The 22856-nt window shown below is 41.6% G+C and overlaps 1 protein-coding gene across 4 annotated transcripts in view; it reads right to left on the bottom strand.

Annotated features, from left to right (window-relative positions):
* Positions 1-15294: 15294 nt before the first annotated feature.
* LOC139625685 (retinal-specific phospholipid-transporting ATPase ABCA4-like) overlaps positions 15295-22856 on the bottom strand; it is a 56790-nt gene continuing 49228 nt past the window's right edge. For 3 of the 4 annotated variants that reach the window (XM_071485876.1, XM_071485878.1, XM_071485877.1), the window contains 9 exons: positions 21291-21411; positions 21141-21203; positions 20938-21044; positions 20512-20653; positions 17969-18103; positions 17727-17830; positions 17033-17125; positions 16651-16900; positions 15295-16389 (listed from right to left, as the gene is read on the bottom strand). In XM_071485876.1, the coding sequence (XP_071341977.1) occupies positions 16270-16389; positions 16651-16900; positions 17033-17125; positions 17727-17830; positions 17969-18103; positions 20512-20653; positions 20938-21044; positions 21141-21203; positions 21291-21411 (1135 nt within the window). In that variant the 3' untranslated portion in view covers positions 15295-16269. Of the gene's footprint in view, positions 16390-16650; positions 16901-17032; positions 17126-17726; positions 17831-17968; positions 18104-20511; positions 20654-20937; positions 21045-21140; positions 21204-21290; positions 21412-22856 lie in introns of those variants that run through there. The other variant, XR_011691971.1, reaches the window with a different exon arrangement.

The raw sequence follows: 22856 nt of genomic DNA, 5'->3' as shown, positions 1-22856 counted from the left end.
GTGAACCATAGACTGTATGGGGTAGACACTTTTTATATACAGTCTATGGGTAGACCTGGGTGGCACCTAGCGTAAAAGGTGCATTACCGCGAGTGTGGGCCAGAAGGTTAATCAGTCCCTCAGGAAAAAAAACCCTCCTAAATTCTCTTTGCTAACCCTGTTTCATTTAAATATTCAAACAATGCTTTACATTTCCCATCCTCAATATTAAATAAACTTTTAAGATTCAATACTCCCACCAGATATTTCTTTAGCTCTTTCTTGAGTTTTCCTCTTTGTGTTTCATACTTTATACAGTTACTGCTTTCTTTCTCTTCTTTTTCCCTTTACTCCTGGGAATTGACTTTGCTGCTTTTATTATTATTTCTCTAAATGTCTTATCAATTGTATCTAAGTCTTGATTGAGATCTATCGTTCTACTTTTCATCTGACATACATACTTAAATTGCTCCCACTTTGCTTTACTAAATTCCCACCATGTCTCTCTTTCCTCTCCCCTTACATCTCTATCTATTTTATTCATTATCGGATAATGATCACTACTTTATGTTGATTCTTTCCATATTTCCTAGTCACATATTCCTGCCACCTCTCTTGATGCCAATGTTAAATCTAGTGTTGAACTATTACCTGTATGTACATCTATCCTTGTCCCTCTTCCATCATTAAGACATACCATGTTGCTATCCTCCAAAAATTGTTCTATTATCTCTCCATTTGAATCTGAGCCCCCCCATAACGTGCTAACCGTATGATTTAAAATCCCCACACAAAAAAATATGACTCCTAGTTTGTTCCCCAATTTGTTTTAATTTGTTGATATCAAATTTTTTGCATGGATTATAATAGTTTACGATAGTTAACCTTCCTTCTTTATTCCATACTTCTATCACTATGTTTTCTTCTTCTTTTCTCTTGCTCACAATCCTGAATGGCATGTTTTCCCTCATAAATGTATCACATCCTTCTGTTGCTTAGCGCCGCGGATGGCTGCATCGGTGTGTTGGTGCGCACTCTTTTGCCTTATTTTCTTTGTAAATTCAGTTTTCTGCCTTGGTTTGATGTTAATGAGCTCTTTCACCAGAGAAGAGCTCATTAACATCAGAGAAACAACTCCAGTGGATTTTTCCCACCTTTCTCGACTCACCTGTGGAATTTTGGTCAGAGGTCACTGACCGTTGCTCTCGCAGTGAAACGCCGGAGGAGAGGAAAACGTGCCGGTGCGCTTGCGCGTCTCCGCCGGCGCGGACTTCGCACACCGCTCCCAGGTATCTTTCTCTCCAACGTGCGTTCACTGCCCAACAAACTGGATGAACTTCAGCTACTGGTGCAGAAGAACAGAGACTTTTCTTCATTTTCCGTTCTGTGCTTCACAGAGTCGTGGCTGTGTGGATCGATTCCGGACTCTGCGCTGGAGCTGGCCGGTTACCAACTCTTCAGAGCGGATCGCGACACAGAGCTGTCCGGCAAAACGAAAGGTGGAGGAATCTGTTTTTATGCAAACAGTGGCTGGTGCAAAGACGTGACAGTGATCCTGCAGCACTGTTCTCCTGACCTGGAGACTTTCATCATAAACTGCAGGCCCTTCTACTCCCCCCGTGAGTTCACCTCATTCATCCTGGTCGGTGTTTACATCCCACCACAGGCCACAGCAGATACTGTGTGTGGAGCGGACCAACCCGGACTCCGTAGTTATTGTCCTTGGTGACTTTAACAAAGGGAACCTCAGCCACGAACTGCCCAAATACAGACAGTTTGTTAATTGCCCGACCAGAGAGGGGAACACTCTGGACCACTGTTACCCCACAATCAGTGGTGCTTATCACGCCGTCCCCCGGGCTGCACTGGGCCACTCTGACCATGTGATGGTCCACCTGATTCCCGCATACAGGCAGAAACTAAAATTGTGTAAACCTGTTGTGACGACATCGAAAGAGTGAAGCAGTGAAGCCATAGAGGATCTGCAGCATGTTTGGACTGCACTGACTGGGAGGTGTTCAGGACTGCTTCCAACAGTCTGGATGAGTCCACAGAGGCTGTGACGTCATACATCAGCTTCTGTGAGGACTGCTGTATCCCATCATGCACCAGGGTGAGTTATAACAATGACAAACCCTGGTTCACAGCTAAGCTCAGTCAGCTCAGGAGGCAAAAGGAGGAAGCTTTCAGGAGTGGGGACAGGGACAGGTTTAAAGAGTCCAAGCACAGGTTTAGCAAAGCGGTGAGAGAAGCTAAACGACTGTACTCTGAGAAACTTCAGCTCCAGTTCTCAGCCAACGACTCTGCTTCTGTCTGGAAAGGGCTCAGACAGATCACTAACTACAAACCTAAACCCCCCCACTCCATGAACGACTTCCGCTTGGCCAACAATCTGAATGAGTTCTACTGCCGCTTTGAAAGACAATGGGACAGGCCTGACACCAACCCCCGCGAGTCCAACCACCACCTCCAGACCACCATCTTCTCCTCCCCCACTTCAGCAGGGGCCCTGGCACATCCACAACTAGCCACATCAGAACCCCCCTCCTCCTCCCCTACCAAAGGAACGTCTCTCTCTATCCTGGAGAGAGATGTCAGCAGGCTTTTTAAGAAGCAGAACCCCCGCAAAGCAGCCGGTCCTGACTCTGTCTCTTCATCATCCCTGAAGCACTGTGCAACAGGTCTGTAAACAACGCCGTCAACATGGCTCTCCACTTCATCCTCCAGCACCTGGACTCCTCAGGGACCTATGCCAGGATCCTGTTTGCGCACTTCAGCTCTGCCTTCAAAACCATCAGCCCGGCTCTGCTGCAGGACAAGCTCTCCCAGCTGAGCATGCCTGACTCCACCTGCAGGTGGATCACCGACTTCCTGTCTGACAGGAGGCAGCTCGTGAAGCTAGGAAAGCATGTGTCTGACTCCCAGACCATCAGCACTGGATCCCCACAAGGCTGCGTTCTTTCTCCTCTGCTCTTCTCCCTGTACACCAACACCTGCACCTCCAGCCATCAGTCTGTCAAGCTCCTGAAGTTTGCAGACGACACCACTCTCATTGGACTCATGAGCGATGAGTCTGCCTACAGGTGGGAGACTGACCGTCTGGTGACCTGGTGCAGGCAGAACAACCAGCTTAACGCTCTTAAGACAGTGGAGATGATAGTGGACTTCAGGAAAAACCCAGCCCCACCCACCCCCATCACCCTATGTGACTCCCCCGTGGCCACCGTGGAGCATTTCCGCTTCTTGGGAACCACCATCACACAGGATCTCAAGTAGGAACTGAACATCAGCTCCCTCATCAAGAAAGCCCAGCAGAGGATGTACTTCTTGAGGCAGCTGAAGAAGTTCAACCTGCCAAGGACAATGATGGTGAACTTCTACACCTCCATCATTGAGTCCATCCTCACCTCCTCCATCACCATCTGGTACGCTGCTGCCACTGTAAAGGACAAAAGCAGACTGCAGCGTATCATCCACTCTGCTGAGAAGGTGATTGGCTGCAATCTACCATCCCTCCAGGACCTGTATGCCTCAAGGACCCTGAGGCGTGCAGGGAAGATTGTAGCTGACTCCTCCCACCCTGGACACAAACTCTTTGAGACACTCCCCTCTGGCAGGAGGCTGCGGTCCTTCAGGACCAAAACCTCTCGCCACAAAAACAGCTTCTTCCCGTCTGCTATCAGCCTTATCAACAAGGCTAGAGAGCCCCACTGTCACTGATCCCCCTGATCCCCCCTGCCCCCCTATAGAACTACTGCTCATTCCCGTTACACGCACAGTGTAAATATCTACACAGATTATATTTATATATTTTTTACATTTTCTATATTTTTTGCGCTACATTCCCCATGTCTTTATCATTATTGCAAATATCCCACATCTTTGTTGTATATTTTTTATTTTAATTTTATTTTAATTTTATTTTAATCTTATTTTAATTTTTAACTTGTAAATTCTACTCTTATTTTACCCTAAGTCTATTTATGTTACTGTTTGCACCAACCACCAGCACAAATTCCTTGTATGTGGAAACATACTTGGTAATAAAACTGATTCTGATTCTGATTCTATTCCCTGTTCCCTATCACACATAACCACAGTGTAATTTAATATTCTAAACTCTAGATTTGGTTTCAGCCATGTTTCTTGCACACAAATAATATCTGAAACTATTGGTATTTGTTCAATACATTTTTTAAACTCTTGACCATTTGCCACTAAACTGTGTGCATTTCATTTTAAAAGTGAACCCATACTATTGTTAACCCACCCATCCTGCCTCCTGGCTTGCCTGAGCACTGAGATCATTCCTCACCTCCTCCCATGTTAATTCATTAATGTTCAGATTTATTTGAATTCTCTCTGTTTTTTGATTTTGTCTTCGTATTAGCATTTATAACCCCTGCAATGAAAATAACTAGTTTCTTTAAATAAATCCACCTTTATCTGACTGATCTTGCTGTATGTTATGTTGCCTTTCATTTGTGTTTCCTGTATCTCTCTCTCTTTTGAGTGATCATCTTGACAGTTTCTGCATATGTAATTTTGTTTTTAACTCTGACCTTCTGAATTTCTACCTCCCTTTTCATGACTTCACATCCGCCATATGCAACGTTATCGTTGCCTCCACAATTACAATCCAATTACAACATTTTGGTTGCTTTTCTTTCCCACACTGATCATATTCATGATCCTCTCCACATCTAGCACATCTCCTTCTTCCGTTACATGTCATAGCAGTATGACCAAATCGCTGACATTGAAAGCATCTTAAAGGTTTTGTCACATACCCCCTCATATTATAGGATACATATCCTAATTAAACTTTTTTTGGAAGAATTTCTTCCTCAAACTCCAACAGTATGCTTTCACTATTTTTCTTATTCAGCATTAAGAGCTTCCCTTTTTTCCTTATGTTTTATATTTCTCTTGGCTAATCTCCATACTGTCTTTACTCTGAATTCCCTCTGAATCTCCCCACTCTGGCCCATTCACAGCACAGCTGTGCCTACCTGCCGTATGTTTCCTGGTCACCTGTAGCTTCCTTTCAGAATCATCAAACAATTCCTTGCCAACTTTTGATGCTAAACTTTTAACCATAAATTTCAGTAAGCTACTCGTTGTTCCCTCCTCTCGCCAACTGAAGCACTCCTGCTCCTGTGTGGACCTGTTTTGTCTGATAAGATCAAAGATGATTCAGCCTGATCCACTTTAAAGGTTTATTAATGTTTTTTTTCTGTTAAGTCCTTGACTTCCAGCTTCCCTGAGAACTTCTTGCAAGAATTGTTTCTCTTGTTCAATCCATGATTACATGCACACCTGTCTACCTGGCAGTGCTCACATAAACTAGTTGGATGCTTTGGTCTTATCTTCACTGTGCTGTTTAAATTGGAGTGACCAAAGGCCCTGGTCTCTTCTTCCCTGATCCAGTTTATATGTTATATGTGCTTGTGCAGGAAATATGATTCTTCTGCAGTTGTTCATGTTGTATATTGAAAAATGCCAGTGTAGGAGATACTGCCTCAACTCCTACATGGAAATTACTCCGACTTGTTCTAGTGTATTGGGTGTGATAACTGACAGAAAACCAGATTACGTAGCTAACTGAAAGGAGAACTGACATCTCTACATATGTATATGGCAAACCCTTTTAACATTTAATATATCTACAATTTAATTTTGACTATTCATTATTCCATTTCAAAATATCTTCAATTCCTCTCAATTAAAGATATATTGCAAATGGGTTTAAAATTTAAGGGCTAAATTTGACTATCTGGAATGAACATTACAGATATCAACAGCTTCAGTAAAAGCCTCCAATTGATCCAAAATGCTACAGCAGGACAGGAACTAGGAAACGAGATCACATCTCTCCTGTGCTAGCATCTCTGTATTGGCTCCCTATAAAATCCAGAAAAGAATTTAAAATCCTCCTCCTCCTCACCTATAAAACCATAAATGGTCAGGAACCATCGTACCTTAAAGAGTTTATAGTTCCCTATTTTCCCAATAGGACACTTAGTTCTCTAAATGCAGGTCTACTTGTGGTTCCCAGAGTTTCTAAGAGCAGAATGGGGGCAGAGCCTTCAGCTATCAGGCTCCTCTCCTGTGGAACCAGCTCCCAGTGTGGGTTCAGGAGGCATACACCCACTCTACCTTTAAGATCCGGCTTAAAACTGTCCTCTTTGATAAAGCTTATAGATAGAGCTGGCTCAGGTATGTCCTTAACCATCCCTTAGTTATGCTGCTATAGAGCTAGACTGCTGGGGGATTCCCATGATGCATTGGGCTCTCTCTCTCTCTTGACTACTTTATGCCATTAACTTTGTTTTTTTTCCCTCTCCCATAGTTTGTGCTTCTCCTCTCTCTCCCTCTCTCTGTCCACATTCTGCAGGTATCTCTGTTTCTGGAGCAGCAGGATGAAGATATACCACTACTCATCATTACTATTAACAGTTATCTGTCAGTGTTATTGATAACACCATTACCTATATACATCTGTTCCTGGTCTCTCTCTCTCTCTATCTCTTTTCTCCTCTCTCCTTCCCCCACCCCCTCTTTCTACTCTTAAACCCAACCATTGAGGCAGACGGCCCCCCACCCCAAGCCCGCTTCTGTTGGAGGTTTCTTGCTGTTAAAAGGGAGTTTTTCCTTCCCCCTGTCGCCAAGCGCTTGCTCTTTGTGGGAACTGTTGGGTTTTTCTCTATAACAAAGTAAGGTCTTGGCCTTACCCTGTAAAGTGCTTTGAGATAATGTATATTATGATTTGGCGCTATACAATAAAATTGAATTGAATTGAATTTGGCAGACTGATTTATCCACTATATAGGACTAATGTTTGGCTGTGGACTGATTAATTTCAGAATCAAAGGTTTAGTGTCAACTAACAACGAACATTAGCTTGATCATAGGAGAATATTAACTTATTTGATGAAAGGTTGAACAATAATAAACACTTGGGGACCTCTGCTGGTCACTTTAGACAACACTATTTGGGAAGAATCCACTGTGCATTTTCACGTTTATTCAGGTTGTTTATTAATCGCCGTCGATCTCCTCCACTCTGTTTAATCACAGTGCAGCACATATACACAACAAGCAGCATTTCAATGACAATCAGCTGGTCGGATTGTGTGCGTGCACGCGCATCGGTTATATGCAGAGGATGCCGACATGAAACTATGGCAGGGCAAATTAAATTTAATATTAATTTAACACTACAAAATAATAACATTAATCAGATACATTAATGGAAAACCAAGCCAAATATAGTCTTTAACATTGGCAAAGACATAAGCTATCGGCGATCGCTCGAAATATAAGCTCTATTAAATGTCATATTTTTGCTGTAAAGCCCTCTTACATGTCATAATTGAGCTATGTTCCATCTAAATTCAGATTGATATTAAAAGGAAAACACAGACCAATTTCACTCCAGATTGATGTAACTTTACATGTATAATCTCAGAATGACACTGAGGCAGCATCATTCTGGTATTTAATTTCAAAATTAAAGCCCTGTAAATTGTTTTAGTAAAGCAATATTTTCTAACTCTGATTCAGATTATTATTGTCTGAGGTTGCATGTTATCATTCTGAAGTGAAATGGGTCTGTGGAAACAAGGAGTTTGCTTTTAATATCAATCTGGATTTAGATGGAACACAGCAAATATGTATATATTATTTGTTATGGCTTTAGGGCTTTGATTTTGAAATTCAACATCAGAAAATGCCCTCATTTCTGTTTTGAACTGTGTTACAGTTCTCAAACAGTTCTGGAAAACATGGGATAAGATTTATTGCTGTTCCACTGCAGCTTGTTGATTTCATTTGTGCATTTATTGTTTATTAAATAATGATGATGTGAAGATGATGAAGGAGACTCTGCTGACACCGTCTTGCTTGTATATAAAAAGGTCGCTCTGATGCTACAAAGAAGTCCAGCATCAAATAAAGCACCATGGATTGCCTGAGAGAGGATTCAAAGCCAATATGATTCTCCTCTGATTAACAGCTCTAACTACCCACTTATATAGATTGGTTGTCTTCATGAAGCTGAGACAAAATATATGTTCCATAAATGGGCCAAAGACAAAGAGACACTCATCTCCCATGTCCTTTTGACCTGGGGCCCCTAACTGAATATACCAGACCCAGGAAGTTATATACCATATGGAACTTAGGACACTACAAATTGTTTTTCACATTTAGCAACCAGAACATGCCATGAAAAGCCTATTTCAGATACAATGTGAAAAATTGGCACTTTTTAACAGTCTTCATTTCAAATTTACTAACTTTTGAGCTGCGTATTGCAGAATAGCTCTTATCTTAGCATCCACTTAGTGCACATGCCCCTGGCAAACTGACACTTCAACAAATTAGCAGTGAGACATGCCTCAACCAAGCAATTGAACAGGACATGGACATGCTGGACATCGGTGTCCCATGTGTCGCTGAAAACAACCATCCAGATAATCTGCACACCGTTCGTCACAGGCATATTACGGAATCCAAAGCTCATTAATATGTTTTCATACAATCCAGTGGGTGTTATAAACACAGAAATTTCATGCAGACAAGCCAACAGAGATGTTTGCCAATACCCTTTCAATACATTAAATTTACTAACAATTCTTGAATAGTAGGGCTATAACAAATTCACGTGACAGAGGCAAGATGATGTTCTCCACTTTGGAGTAGCAATAAAATAGTTTTGGTCTGATACTTGCCACTCCAGAGTGAATGGGCCTGTGAATTTTGCTTGGAATGGGGAACCAACTACTGAAATAAGGGCTACCATTTTTGTTTGTACTTAGTCAACGTACATCTGAGTCTGAACAGGGCTGCTAGGGAGCAGGAGCCTGAATCTCACAGACCTCAGGAAAGGCATCTTGGTTGGGGGTGACAGGGCCACAGAGCTCAGACCTGGGTGCGTCAGCTAGATCACCTGACCAGACTACTGTGCTGGTGGAGGGGGTATCCGGCTGGAAGATGGTGGGGTCCACAACGTCCTCCTTGATACCCTCATCCCCCTCCTCTGGTGACTTCATGGCAGCCGCATTGTCAGTAGTGTCAGGGTCCAATCTGACATCCTCAAGCACTCTGCCTATCTGCTGGTATGGGAACTCCACCCCAATGAGCAGCCCTGCCCCGTCCCCGCACCGCCCCTCAGTGCCCTAGTGTCATGTGCACAGCAAAAACCAGAAGAAATTGATCTGATTACCTACATACCTTTGTTATTGTTACAATGGAAGAATGAATTTAAGAAGTTCCACATCACATACCTGTGTAATCAGCAGGCTTAGTGAAGCAGGGTGTTTGGCCTTCAGACGGTTAAAGTGATAGTTCGGGTTATTTGACGTGGGGTTTTGTGAGGTAATCTATAGTCAGTCTATTACCTGCAGTAGACTCGGATCTAGAAGATGCTGCCTCATCAGTCCGGCTGCCATCCTGGACAGGACCTCAGAGCCCTCGGAGCAGGTGAAGTGATGATCTGATAGCTCACCACTGCCAACAGCCAGTCGAGTGTCAGCAGACGAAGCATATGGGGCACTGGTGTAAACTTCCCCCTCAAGGCCAGTCACACAAATCAAGGTACTGGATTGTTCTATGCATCCAGGAATGTGAGTGGTCCTCCTGCAGGTTGTTTTATAGTCAAGTAGCACTGTTGCCCAGATTGCAAGACTTCAGCTGTGCAACCACCCTCATGTCACAGTGATTTGGTGATATTAACACTTTAAATACTATGTTGAACACAATACCTGTTGTTTTCCTTCAAACAGTGACTGAAGTATCAATTCAATAATATGTTTAACATAAACATTAGATGCCTACTCACTCATGAGGGCAGAGATCTGGAAAACGACATCTGTACAGACTTTGATGAGCTTCAGCTCAGTCAGTAGCCCAGTCATTGTTTGGATGAATGCCTCTGTCTCTATGATAACTACATTTCTATGTGTTTTCCTGTGGTGAAACAGATTTATGTATCAGACTTTTTTTTTCTTCTGTCCCCTGCAATTAGTCATCTGACTACCCCTCAGATTTATCTGGTGTTCATACAGACTGTATGTAAAAACTCTATATACAGTGCATCCGGAAAGTATTCACAGCGCTTCACTTTTTCCACATTTTGTTTTGTTAGAGCCTTATTCCAAAATGGATTCAATTCATTTTTTACCTCAAAATTCTACACACAATACCCCATAATGACAAAGTGAAAAAAGTTTGCTTGAAATTTTTGCAAATATATTAAAAATAAAAACAAAAAAAATGTACATAAGTATTCACAGCCTTTGCTCAATACTTGTTGAAGCACCTTTGGCAGCAGTTACAGCCTCAAGTCTTTTTGAGTATAATGCTACAAGCTTGGCACACCTATTTTTGGGCAGTTTCTCCCATTCTTCTTTGCAGAACCTCTCAAGCTCCGTCAGGTTGGATGGGGAGCGTCGGTGCACAGCCATTTTCAGATCTCTCCAGAGATGTTCAATCAGGTTCAAGTCTGGGCTCTGGCTGGGTCACTCAAGGACATTCACAGAGTTGTCCCGAAGCCACTCCTTTGTTATCTTGGCTGTGTGCTTAGGGTCGTTGTCCTGTTGGAAGATGAACCATCGCACCAGTAAGAGATCCAAAGCGCTCTTCCTGACTAGTCTCCCAGTTCCTGCTGCCGAAAAACATCCCCACAGCATGATGCTGCCACCACCATGCTTCACCGTGGGGATGGTATTGGCCAGGTGATGAGCTGTGCCTGGTTTCCTCTAGACATGACGCTTGGCATTCAGGCCAAAGAGAATTTTGTTTCTCATGGTCTGAGAGTCCTTCAGGTGCCTTTTGGCAAACTCCAGGCGGGCTGTCATTTGCCTTTTACTGAGGAGTGGCTTCCGTCTGGCCACTCTACCATACAGAGCAACAGAGCAACGCTGGAGCACTGTCAGAGTGACCATCGGGTTCTTGGTCACCTCCCTGACTAAAGCCCTTCTGCCCCAATCGCTCAGATTGGCCGGGCGGCCAGCTCTAGGAAGAGTCCGGGTGGTTCCAAACTTCTTCCATTTACAGATGATGGAGGCCCCTGTGTTCACTGGGACCTTCAATGCTGAAGAAATTCTTCTGTACCCTTCCCCAGATCTGTGCCTCAATACAATCCTGTCTCGGAGGTCTACAGACAATTCCTTGGACTTCATAGCTTGGTTTGTGCTCTGACATGCACTGTCAACTATGGGACCTTATATAGACAGGTGTGTGCCTTTCCAAATCATGTCCAATCAACTGAATTTACCACAGAAGGACTCCAATCAAGTTGTAGAAACATCTGAAGGATGATCAGTGGAAACAGGATGCACCTGAGCTCAATTTTGAGTGTCATGGCAAAGGCTGTGAATACTGCACAGCCTCTTGATAATGCAGCATACATTTTCTGTGGTTGTCATGCAGGTTTAATACTTAGCATACTGATACTGAGTGGTGATGGTGAGTTTTATATTTATGTTCTGTTAGGGGAGCAGGGTGAGGTCATAATGACAGTCAGGAGTCAGTCAAGAGGACAGTGAGCAGGCAGGACTTAGTAGGACATCTGTGACATCCTTGGTGAGAGCTGGACATCATCTTATAACATTGTGGGTGCCAGGGAGGAGAGCCAAGGGGAGTCAACCCAAACCTCTGTGGTCAATTTTTAAGGTAAGAATGATTTGATAGAATCTTTTGTGGGGCTGTATCTAATAGTTGCCATAATCAATGACCAGGGCTGAAAATGCATCAACATCAATATATATATATTGTGGTTGATATTGCTTATTTTGATACACATCTGCTTTTATAATGATATTGCTTATTTTGATACACATCTGCTTTTATAGTGATATTGCTAATTGTGATACACATTTGCTGTTATAGGACTAAGCCCTTCAGGCTTTCATTTAACTAATAGTTATGCTGTGCACAAATACTGTTAGAAATTTTAATGGGGCTCATGTAAGGAATGGAATGCATTAGGATTCTCAAGCCAGGGGTCAGAGAGGTCAGGATCAAAGAATACTGTGCACAGAAACAGGAGATAAAGCATGAACATCATCTGCAGAATTAAAGGGCAAACTGACCTGGCGAGCTGATATGGGAGTGAAGATACCTGCTCAAGGCAGAATAGATACCGTGTTATCAAAACAGCTCCATATTAGGGCATAATGGAAGAGCAGTTGGTAAAATGCAGTGGTATAGATGGGGAACGGGATAGTGGGTAAAAGTTGAGTTTCAGGTCACGTTCCGGTCGGAGGCAGAAGAAGAGGCGGGAAGCGAGAGGAGCCAATCAGAAGAGGACATCGCGTCTTAGCACTTTTTCTTTGTATGTAATAGTATAGAAAATACTGGACCAGGGAAAGATAGACAGTCAGAATGCAGGCTGACTAACACTTGTTATTGGTCAGGGTGAGGCATTCTGGTCCAGAGCTCTGTAAACTGTTCATTGCTTGCTGAAAGGATTTACTAAAGAATTGGAACTCAAATTCTGTGGTGGACATTCATTTATTTGGTCCTTAAGTATTTTGAACATCGCACTCATCTGCCAGAGGGTGAGATTGTTTTTTTCCTTCTATATATATATATATATATATATATATATATATATATATATATATATATATATATATATATATATATATATATATACACAGGGCATTTTGCCTTTATTTGATATGACAGTATAGAGTGACAGGAAAGGGGTAGAGAGAGGGGGGAATGACATGCAGGAAAGAGTCAGGCATCAAACCAGCAACTCGCCTGGTAAGAGCATCAGCTCATGTGGTATGTGTCCTAACCACTCTACTATCAGGACACCCCTACATCAATATTTCAAGTTGATGTATCATTTCCCAAACAGGCAGGGCTGCATACTCAGTATACACACACACACACACACACACACACACATAGTGAACAGCAGGGAAGAGAGACTGTATCATTTCCCAAACAGGCAGGGCTGCATACTCAGTACACACACACACACACCAGGTGGAGTTAAGATATCAAGATTACTCGAGTTGATGACAACTCTTGCTGTACTTTACTGTAAGTGCAATAAAAAATAAAAAAGGGCAATAACTTTACCAAACCACCTGCTCAGAAATATTTGAAACTATTTTGTCCACTGTCTCCCAGTACAGAACATCTGCTGGTTAAGCTAATAGTGAATTGATAGGAAAAGCCAAAAGAAAGCTGTCTGTATGTAAGTCTAACTGATTATCTTGGTTTACTAAGAACTGAGAAAATGGCTAAGGCAAAAACCAGCCCAATCAATTCTAATCCTGTCCTGAGCTTATTCTACTAATTGTAAATCATTCTCATTAATAGTATGAGCTGGATTAGTAAGGGTCTGGAGAAGATAGAGATAAAATCCTAATGATACCCATCCCTACAGCTGGTTAGTGGCTGACTTAGGGAGGATGAGGATGAGGAGGATGTTTGAATCCCCCCCATATGTATTGTTTAACCATTGTAATTTTGTGATAATTATTTTTATGGCACACAATGCAATCAGTCACAAATTGTGAAGGATTGCTTCACTTGTAAGTGTTGTCTATTCATAAGTAGGGGGAGCTTTTTTGATATCTTTTGTCCTTGTTGCTGCTAAATACTCTGATAAAGCTGTAAAGTTGTCTGCTTGCTACCTTAGAATATCCTTTGAATAAGTGTTTGAGAAAGTGTTTAGGCTAGAATCTGGGCTCATATGTTGATTGACTGTGCCAGTGTGTTGGTTAGATTTTCTGGAGGAAAATTAATCATTTAGATTAACTGACTAATCTGTAAAATGACCAGTAGATTTTTCACTGACCCACTCGTGGACCCCCTGCAGTTCGCCTACAGAGCCAACAGGTCTGTAGACGACGCTGTCAACATGGCTCTTCACTTCATCTTCTCGCACCTGCACTCCTCAGGGACCTATGCCAGAATCCTGTCTGTTGACTTCAGCTCTGCTTTCAACACCATCATTACAGCTCTGCTGCAGGACTCTCCCAGCTGAGCGTGCCTGACTCCACCTGCAGGTGGATCACCGACTTCCTGTCTGACAGGAGGCAGCACATGAAGCTAGGAAAGCATGTGTCTGACTCCCAGACCATCAGCACTGGATCCCCGCAAGGCTGCGTTCTTTCTCCTCTGCTCTTCTCCCTGTACACCAACACCTGCACCTTCAGCCATCAGTCTGTCAAGCTCCTGAAGTTTGCAGACAACTAAGACGATGGGTCTGCCTACAGGTGGGAAATTGACCGTCTGGTGACTTGGTGCAGGCAGAACAACCTAGAGCTTAATGCTCTGAAGACAGTGGAGATGATAGTGGACTTCAGGAAGAGCCCAGCCCCACCCACCCCCATCACCCTGTGCAACTCCCCGTGGCCATCGTGGAGCATTTCCGCTTCTTGGGAACCACCATCACACAGGATCTCAAGTAGGAGCTGAACATCAGCTCCCTCATCCAGAAAGCCCAGCAGAGGATGTACTTCTTGAGGCAGCTGAAGAAGTTCAGCCTGCCAAGGACAATGACAAGACAATCTACATCTCTGTCATCGAGTCCATCCTCACCTCCTCCATCACCATCTGGTATGCTGCTGCCACTGTGAAGGACAAAAGCAGACTGCAGCGTATCATCCGCTCTACTGAGAAGGTGAAGGGCTGCCACCTACCATCCCTCCAGGACCTGTACACCTCCAGGACCCTGAGGCATGCAGAAAAGATTGTAGCTGACCATGGACACAAACTCTTTGAGTCACCCCCCACATTAGGAGGCTGTGGTCCTTCAGGACCAAAACCTCTCGCCACAAAAACAGGTTCTTCCCATCTGCTATCAGCCTTATCAACAAGGCTAGAGAGCCCCACTGTCACTGTCACTGTCAATTTTACTCTAAGTTTATACTTTTTTGCACCAAACACCAGCACAAATTCCTTGTATGTGGAAACATACTTGGCAATAAAACTGATTCTGATTCTGATCATGTAATGTGATGTGTGATGATGTAGGATGTTTGTTTTTTGTATTAGGCTATTGTCAAAGTAAGAAAACACCTGAAAATCTTAAAGTATTTGGTGGTGTATTTGTGATGCCAAAACATTTTGAAGTGCTTAAAAGAAATGCTGATAAGCAGACAATTAATTATACTAATATTAACCTTCTTCAGTGTATTCATAGCTATCACATAGTCAGTCAACTGCTGTGGTTTTCTGGCTGTTACTGTTAAATCTCAGGGGTGTTTTTTCATGTCAAAAACAGTTTTCTGTAAAAGTGAATGTAATGTATCTAAAGTCAAACAGCATGTCTGAACAAAGGTCCATATCTTAAAAATTATTTTTATTGGATATGGTGCTCCTTTTGAAAACATCGCTTTTATGTCATTGTGTCGTCGTCTAATGACACCAGGTACTGGTGGAATGCAGACAGTTCAGTTCATATGCAAGTTTCACATGCATATGATAAAGCACAAAGATTTAACAAGACATTCATGGCATAAAAATATCAAATGATATGAGTTTCATAGAAGCAAAAATATTTCGCAGAAATTATAAGCTATATTGCACTTGCAGTTATTTTTTAGCAAATTGCCAAAAATCTTGGGCAAAATTGTGATGCTTCAATTAAAGCTGCAATAATAAAGTGCTAAGGCTCTGCTTCTCTCAGTGTTTATTTCACATATTACATAAGGCAAAAAAGATAATCTTGCTTGGCATCTTAAGCAAAACACACCAGGCCCTATGCTTTCTTTACAATACACATTGAGCTCTCATTATAACCAGATATTGAACTTTTTTTGACATTTCATCACTCAGAGTCATGGTCCTTGTCATGTATCTAAAGCTCTGTTTCATCTTTTTGCAAGGCCTAAAAGGTGACCAGGAAGGGAAACATATAGCACACAAATGCTCCACCCTTTCCAAATTCAAAGTCCACTAACCCTGTTTACCAAACAGCAAAGTAAAGCATGTGCAGTGTTGTCATCATCAGTCAAACATGAGATTTGGAGGGGCTTTCCTCCCTCACAGACTGTGTTTCAAGGCCTAATCCAATACAGCAAATCAACACAGGCAGCTCCATTCCAAGGGATTGTACAAATAGTGATGAGAAATGCAGCCTTCTGTCACCCAAAGTTGGGGGACACATCAAACTTATCCTCTGTGACTTTTAGTATCCCAACCTGAATATCCACCAGTTTTTTTGTCTCTCTGAGGCCATGGCTGGGGCTGGGACTAGTGTGATTACACTACAGTGAAATGAAAACCTCTCTTCCAGTTGAGCTCAATGAGGTAAGTTCACTTCCCCAAAGACTCCATAGGTGTGGTGTCCATGTACCGCTGTGCCCCAGCAGCTTTTGGATGCAACACAATAGTGTCATCTTCTCTTGACTGTTGCTTGGCAAAATTCACAAACACCTGCAAAACATCAAAATGAATCATGTTCAAAAAGATTTTTTTTTAGGCACCAGGTTGACATATAATGAGGAAAAAACAAGGATATAATGCCTAAAGAAGAAAATAATGAATCAGTGAATCCACAGTTAGCCTAATTCAATTGAGTCATGTAATCCTTTACATTCAAGTTAAAACCTAAAGCAAAATAAAAGTAAAAAATGCACACTCCTGTTAAATTCCCATTTCACAATAAATTATGTTGTAATTTTCTAAGCTCACTACCTGGTCAAGGGTGGTCTGTGACACTGAGTAGTCCTCTATGTTTAGCTTGTCTTTGTTGGCCAGGACCATTTGAAAGATCCTAGCCAGGGAGGAGGAGGAGATCTTGTACTGGAGCGTATTGTAGTGTTTCTCTCTCTGGATGCAACCAGGGAAGGTGCTCTCGATGAATGCTTCGGCAGGGTTCAGGTCTGGGGCACAACCGGACTTAGCTGCCCTGATCTTCATGGTCAACACGTAGCCATCACCAAATCTACATTCACATGGATTTAAGATCAAGCAAAAACAAAATCTCAGCAATTTCATAGAATGCTAATTTGAGTTTGTATCCACTGAAAATTTTAATGTATTGATCAGCAACATGGGATGAAGTAGAAAGACCAACTTGTATTTGAGATGCTGAATGGTTCCCAAACACTTGAAGGATCCATTAACCATAATGGCTAAACGGGTGCACAGTGCCTCACATTCCTCCATGCTATGAAGATGAAATGATAGATATTGAATTCTCTACTCACAGTACTAGTGGAAGCAGTATTCTAAATATTTACTAAAGTATAAAGTAGCAAGACATTATTGCAAATATACTCCATTAAAGGCAATTGAAAATCCTACATAAAAGTACAGTAGTTTTACCAGCAAAATAGTAACAAGTAAAAGGTATAAGTACTCTTTCTATATTAAAATGTTCCCTGTGATTAATATTTTATGATATATGACATTATTATATGACAGGTAGTTAATCTGAATATAATCAGCATTTTACAGTTGTAGCTGCTCAAGTTGGAGCTAGCACTAATCACTTCATGCACCATACATTTAGGTAGTTTAGCCCAATGGCACAGGTCACACAATACATTTTGAGAAGATTAATGTGAGAGGAGAGAAGAAAAAACAATGTCTGACATGCATCTCTTTTTACTCTAATCTTTTATTAATGGTGAAATATTGGATAATTTTATCTCTATGGACCTAAAACAATATGAAATCATGTAAACAGTTAGGATGGGAAATTGCTTAGTACCTAGTTACTTTCCACTGCTCAAATACAGATAACCACACGCCATCATACAGCCTACCTGTGTGAGGTGAGAACCACAGCTCGTCTTTCCTGAATAACACTCATAATGGAATTCCAGAGAAAGCGTCTGGAAAGAGGGTCCATACCTGTAGTAGGCTCATCCTGATGTTCATTAAGTAACAACAAAAACATTAACGCACACACAGAGAAACATTTCATATATGTCATGCTCATGTAACTGTGATCCCTATCCTAAACCTGTGATCCAAAAACAGAAATGTTACATCTGGATTGCCTCACCAGCAGCACCAGAGCAGGGCAGCCAATCATGGCAATGGCTGTGGAGAGTTTCCTCTTGTTACCTCCACTGTAGGTCCCAGCACTCTGACCTGCATACTCTGAGAGACCCAACTTCTGAATGGCCCACTCTGCAACCTGAGCATGAGGAGAGTAAGTACTTGCATTACAATTCCGTCAAACTTCTGAAGTCATGTAGATCAGTCATATGTAGATCAAAATGACACTATGTACATTTTCCTTTGTACAACTATAGACCTATCTCCAATCTCCCATTTCTTGCAAAACTCCTTGAAAACTCCTTGGACTGTGGCCAGCCAGCACCGACTCACATGTCCAACAACAACTTATGGGAAGAGTTTCAATTTGGGTTTAGGACAAAACATATAGAGATATGTTAGAGTATAGAGTATGGTCCTCACCAAGGTAACAAATGACTGTTTATAGCTGCAGATTCTGGTTATCTCAATATACTCATCCTGTTAGATCCCACTGTTGCTTTTGATACAGTCTGCCACAAACTTCTCCTGGACTGATTAGAAAATCTACTTGATGTCACCGACACTCCATTATCTTGATTCAGGTCATACCTCACATCTAGAAAACAGTTGGTCTCCATTAGCAGCCTCAGATCTCCCACATCCCCACTTTCCCATGGTGTTTCCCATCATCATTCTTGGGCCATTACTATCCATCATTTATATTCTCCCTCTTGGACACACAACTCGTCAACATGGCCTCAATTTCCACTGCTATGCTGACGGCACACTACCTCACACCAAGCCCACAGACACTATCCAACCTAACAGACTGCTTAAATGACATCAGTGCTTGGATGACCTGCAATTACCTCAGACTTAACCAGGATAAATCTGAGGCTATCCTCATTGCTTCCAGCCAGGCCTCACAAAGTTTCCCATCAAAATCTGACCATCCCTGGGTCTCAATTTAAAACTAGCCTATATGTATATACATTCACACACATACTTTGTGTGTATATATATATATACAGTTAAGTTCAAAATTATTAGCCCCCAATGAACTATGGAACATTTCCCTAAAACTCTGCCCAATGTCTGCATCATTCATAAAACTGTGCATAGTTAAACATTCATCAATGTGAAGGCCTCTATTTGGTACATTTGGGAATTTAAAATAAATCTTCAGGTCTGCTTTATACCAAATGTAGTGAAAACTGAGGGGATCAAAATTATTAACCCCCATGTGATTTTTTGCTTTCAAACTACACCTGAGCAATCAATCAGCTTTCAAACAACGCCTGAGCAATCGATCAGCACTGAACTCTACTTAAGGGACTCCAAGTAAACAGGGCTACGGGCACTTGATTTAGAGGGACTACTCCTGGTAATAAGTAAGAAATAATTTAATCATGCCAAAAAGTAAAGAAATCAGTGTGGAACTCAAAAAGATAGAAGAAAGATAGAAGACGAAGATCAAAAAGAAAGATAATGGATGTTCATCTTAAGGGGCAAAGGTATTCTGCTGAATTGGCCTCTTCTGGACTTGATGTTTCAAGGAAGACTGTTGTGAGGGGCTCTTCATGGTAGTGGGCTTCGGGGTCATCAACCCAGGAAAGCTCCATTGCTCACACAGAGGCACATCAAAGCCAGACTGAAGTTTGCCCATGAACATTTGAAACATGGGGATGAGTTTTGGAAGTCTGTCCTTTGGTCTGATGAGACTAAACTTGAGCTGTTTGGGCACATGGATGCTACATTTGTTTGGGGAAGGAAGGGAGAGGCCTTCAACCCTAAAAACACAGTTCCCACAGTAAAACAGGATTTTGTTTGATAACATAATGGGGGCTAATAATTTTGACCTTAAGTGTCTATATATACACATATATATACACATACATATAAATACACACACACACACACACACACACACACACGTAATTCTTTCATTCTTATATTTATATCTTGTTTATGTATCTGCATGGGCGGCATGGTCTCCCTGTATCTGCGTGGGTTCCTCCGGGTACTCTGGCTTCCTTTTACAGTCCATAGACATGCACATTAGGTTAACTGGTGACTCTAAATTGTCTGTAGATGTGAATGTGAGTTGTGAATGTGAATGGTTGTTTGTCTCTATATGTCAGCCCTGTGATAGATGTCCAGGGAGGGCTGGATTGGCTCCAGTTTGGATAAGTGGTATAGATAATGGATGGATGGATGTTTCTGAATGTTTTATTTGCTTTGTAAGGGCACTTATAAATAAAATGTATAATAGTAATAATAACAATAATAATAATAATAATAATAATAATGTGTCATAATTTTAACTTGAATAAATCCTAGTGTGTGTAGACTATTCACTCATTGTAAATTTATGCTCTAAGTTTTGTAATCTTTTTGCCAAACCACAAGTTGACAATTAAAACAATAAAGGAAAGTAAATAAATATGGATTCTGAACGATACACTGAAGCGAATGTTCAGCTTATGAAAAAGCTGTTTCAGTTCAATAATCTTTCTACATTACATTCTTATTTTACACTTTTCACACTTTTAAGTTTCACCTCACCCTGCTGATTTCAGACTCTGGGACTCCACGGAGGCGGGCATAAAGGTGTAGATGTTCTCTACCTGTCAGCAGCTCATCTATGGCGTCAAACTGTGGGCAGTATCCCATGTTCTGGTGAACGTCCAGGATGTTGGTTAAAATGCTGCCAGGATAAGAAAAAGGAAACAAGTAAGCAACAAATATTTGAAATTCTCAATTTTTTTTGTCATAAAACAGATTTTGTCATACGCTGGCTGCTTATTGAAAGCTAATATTGAGTGAGCAATTTCTATTTCAAGCCTGGGTCCCTATGGCGACTCTTAGTACCTAAATTATAAATCTGTTATGTGTGACAGAGATTTTTTTTCATTTAGATTAAGACTGCTGCTTCATGGATATTGAAGTCCATGTTGATTTGCTTCTTATTCATAATAATATATTACTAACCTGTGACCAGCAACTGAGGCTTCTCCTGAGGTGACTTCAATGTCGCCTGTCAACATCTTGAACGTAGTGGTCTTGCCTGCTCCATTTACCCCCAGGAGACCAAAGCACTGCCACAGATTAGAAAAAAACATAATAAATTGATTGTAATTTTACCAGAAGATTTCCCTATGTGCTGCAAATTGTATCAATTTAACAGTAGCAACCTCTCCAGGTGATACTCCAACACAGATTCGGTCCACTGCAGGGATGATAGTTCCTGTGTATGTCTGACAAGGCAAGATGAGAACGAAGTAAGGAAGTATATTTACTCGTATTTTGTCCTTTGTCCATCATTGATGATTTTTTTTTCTCACCTTGGACAGGTCTCTTATGCGCAGAATATCATTTGTTTTTCCACTCTGGTAGATATGCTCTCTTTCCTCAGCCACATCTGCATCTTCATCCAAAATAGGAGGTTTTGGGAAATCGGATATCCTACCAAGGGAAAACCAGTCAGCCAATCAAACATTCATTAGTCTATGCACCAATAACATCATAATCTTTTTTTGGCCTTTATGCCTTTATTGATAGGGCAGTAGAGAGAAACAGGAAATGGGGAGGCAGAGAGAGGGGGAATGACACCCAGGATAGGGCTGCTTGGAGTGGCATTCGAACCGGGTGCCGCCTGCAGTGAGGACTACAGCCTCAACACATGGGGCGGGTGCTCTACCCACTGAGCTAAACACCGCCCCGTAACATCATATTTTAAACTGCATTATCAAGAATAAGTGCTTTGAGTTTCTCAGTATCTTACAACACACACTGTACATTTCAGTACATTTAGTAAAGTTGGTATTCTTGTCACATGGCAGAATTTTCTTGTTTGGACATGTTTTGCATGTTTATCAGTTGCTACACTTTAAATATTTCCGATTTGATTATTGTTTGTTTGTCATTATTGTGTTGAACCATTTTTGGATTGTATAGTTTTGTTGTGTTTTGAAGTTTTGCTTTCCGCCGTAGTATACAACCAACTGAAAGTGTTGTAGTGGTCAGGAGTAGGAGACCAAGGGTCTCTCTCATATATTTTTATCTTGTTTATGTATCTGCATGCGCGGCATGGTCTCCCTGTATCTACGTGGGTTTCCTCCGGGTGCTCTGGCTTCCTTTTACAGTCCATAGACATGCACATTAGGTTAACTGGTGACTCTAAATTGTCTGTAGATGTGAATGTGAGACCAAGGGTCTCTCTCATCTTGGGGAGTGGAGAGTGACAATGATGTGGAGAGAGAAGCATCATTTTCAAATAGGTAGTTTTTGGCATAATCTGATTTGTTACTGAATAGGAATAGCAAATAGCAGTAGATTGTTGGAGGACGAAGAATTGGAGGCTGAATGGATAAGAATTGTAAATAGAGGGAAAGGTTGAGGAGGACGGAAGGATATAAGTTATAGCTGGATGATGGTCATCTGAAGAGGACGAGTAAAGGCCAGATCGATGGAAGGAAAGCTGGAAAGAATACTGGAACAGTATTTAATACTTGGAACAGTTTGTGTGGAGATTTCGATGCTCACAGCATAGTATGGGGTGAACAGGATGATTTAAATGAAGGAATCTTAGAGGAACGAACGTAAGAAGAGGAACTGGTGTGTTTAAATGATGGAATAGGAATAATTAACAGGAATCTTAATTTGGTGAAGAGCACGGAATCAGCAGTAGATCTCACTTTGGCATCACAGTGATAGGATGGGATATTAAAGATATTAAGTTTGCAAAGGGAACACGTGATATATATCTGATCATATTAACTTAATACAGACATAAGCAGCATTATTCTAGATGCACCAAAACAATCAATACCAAAGAGAAACAGAATTAAAAGGAAAAATATAGTTCCATAGTGGACAAATGAATGTACTATTGCAATAAAAAATCTAAA

This window comes from Trachinotus anak, unplaced genomic scaffold (genome assembly GCF_046630095.1).
Source record: "Trachinotus anak isolate AG129_WGS33_773 ecotype Australia unplaced genomic scaffold, CSIRO_AGI_Tana_v1 ptg000009l, whole genome shotgun sequence".
NCBI lineage: Eukaryota > Metazoa > Chordata > Actinopteri > Carangiformes > Carangidae > Trachinotus > Trachinotus anak.
The sequence above is the reverse complement of the archived record's forward strand: the minus strand, read 5'-3'. Positions and strand labels throughout refer to the sequence as shown.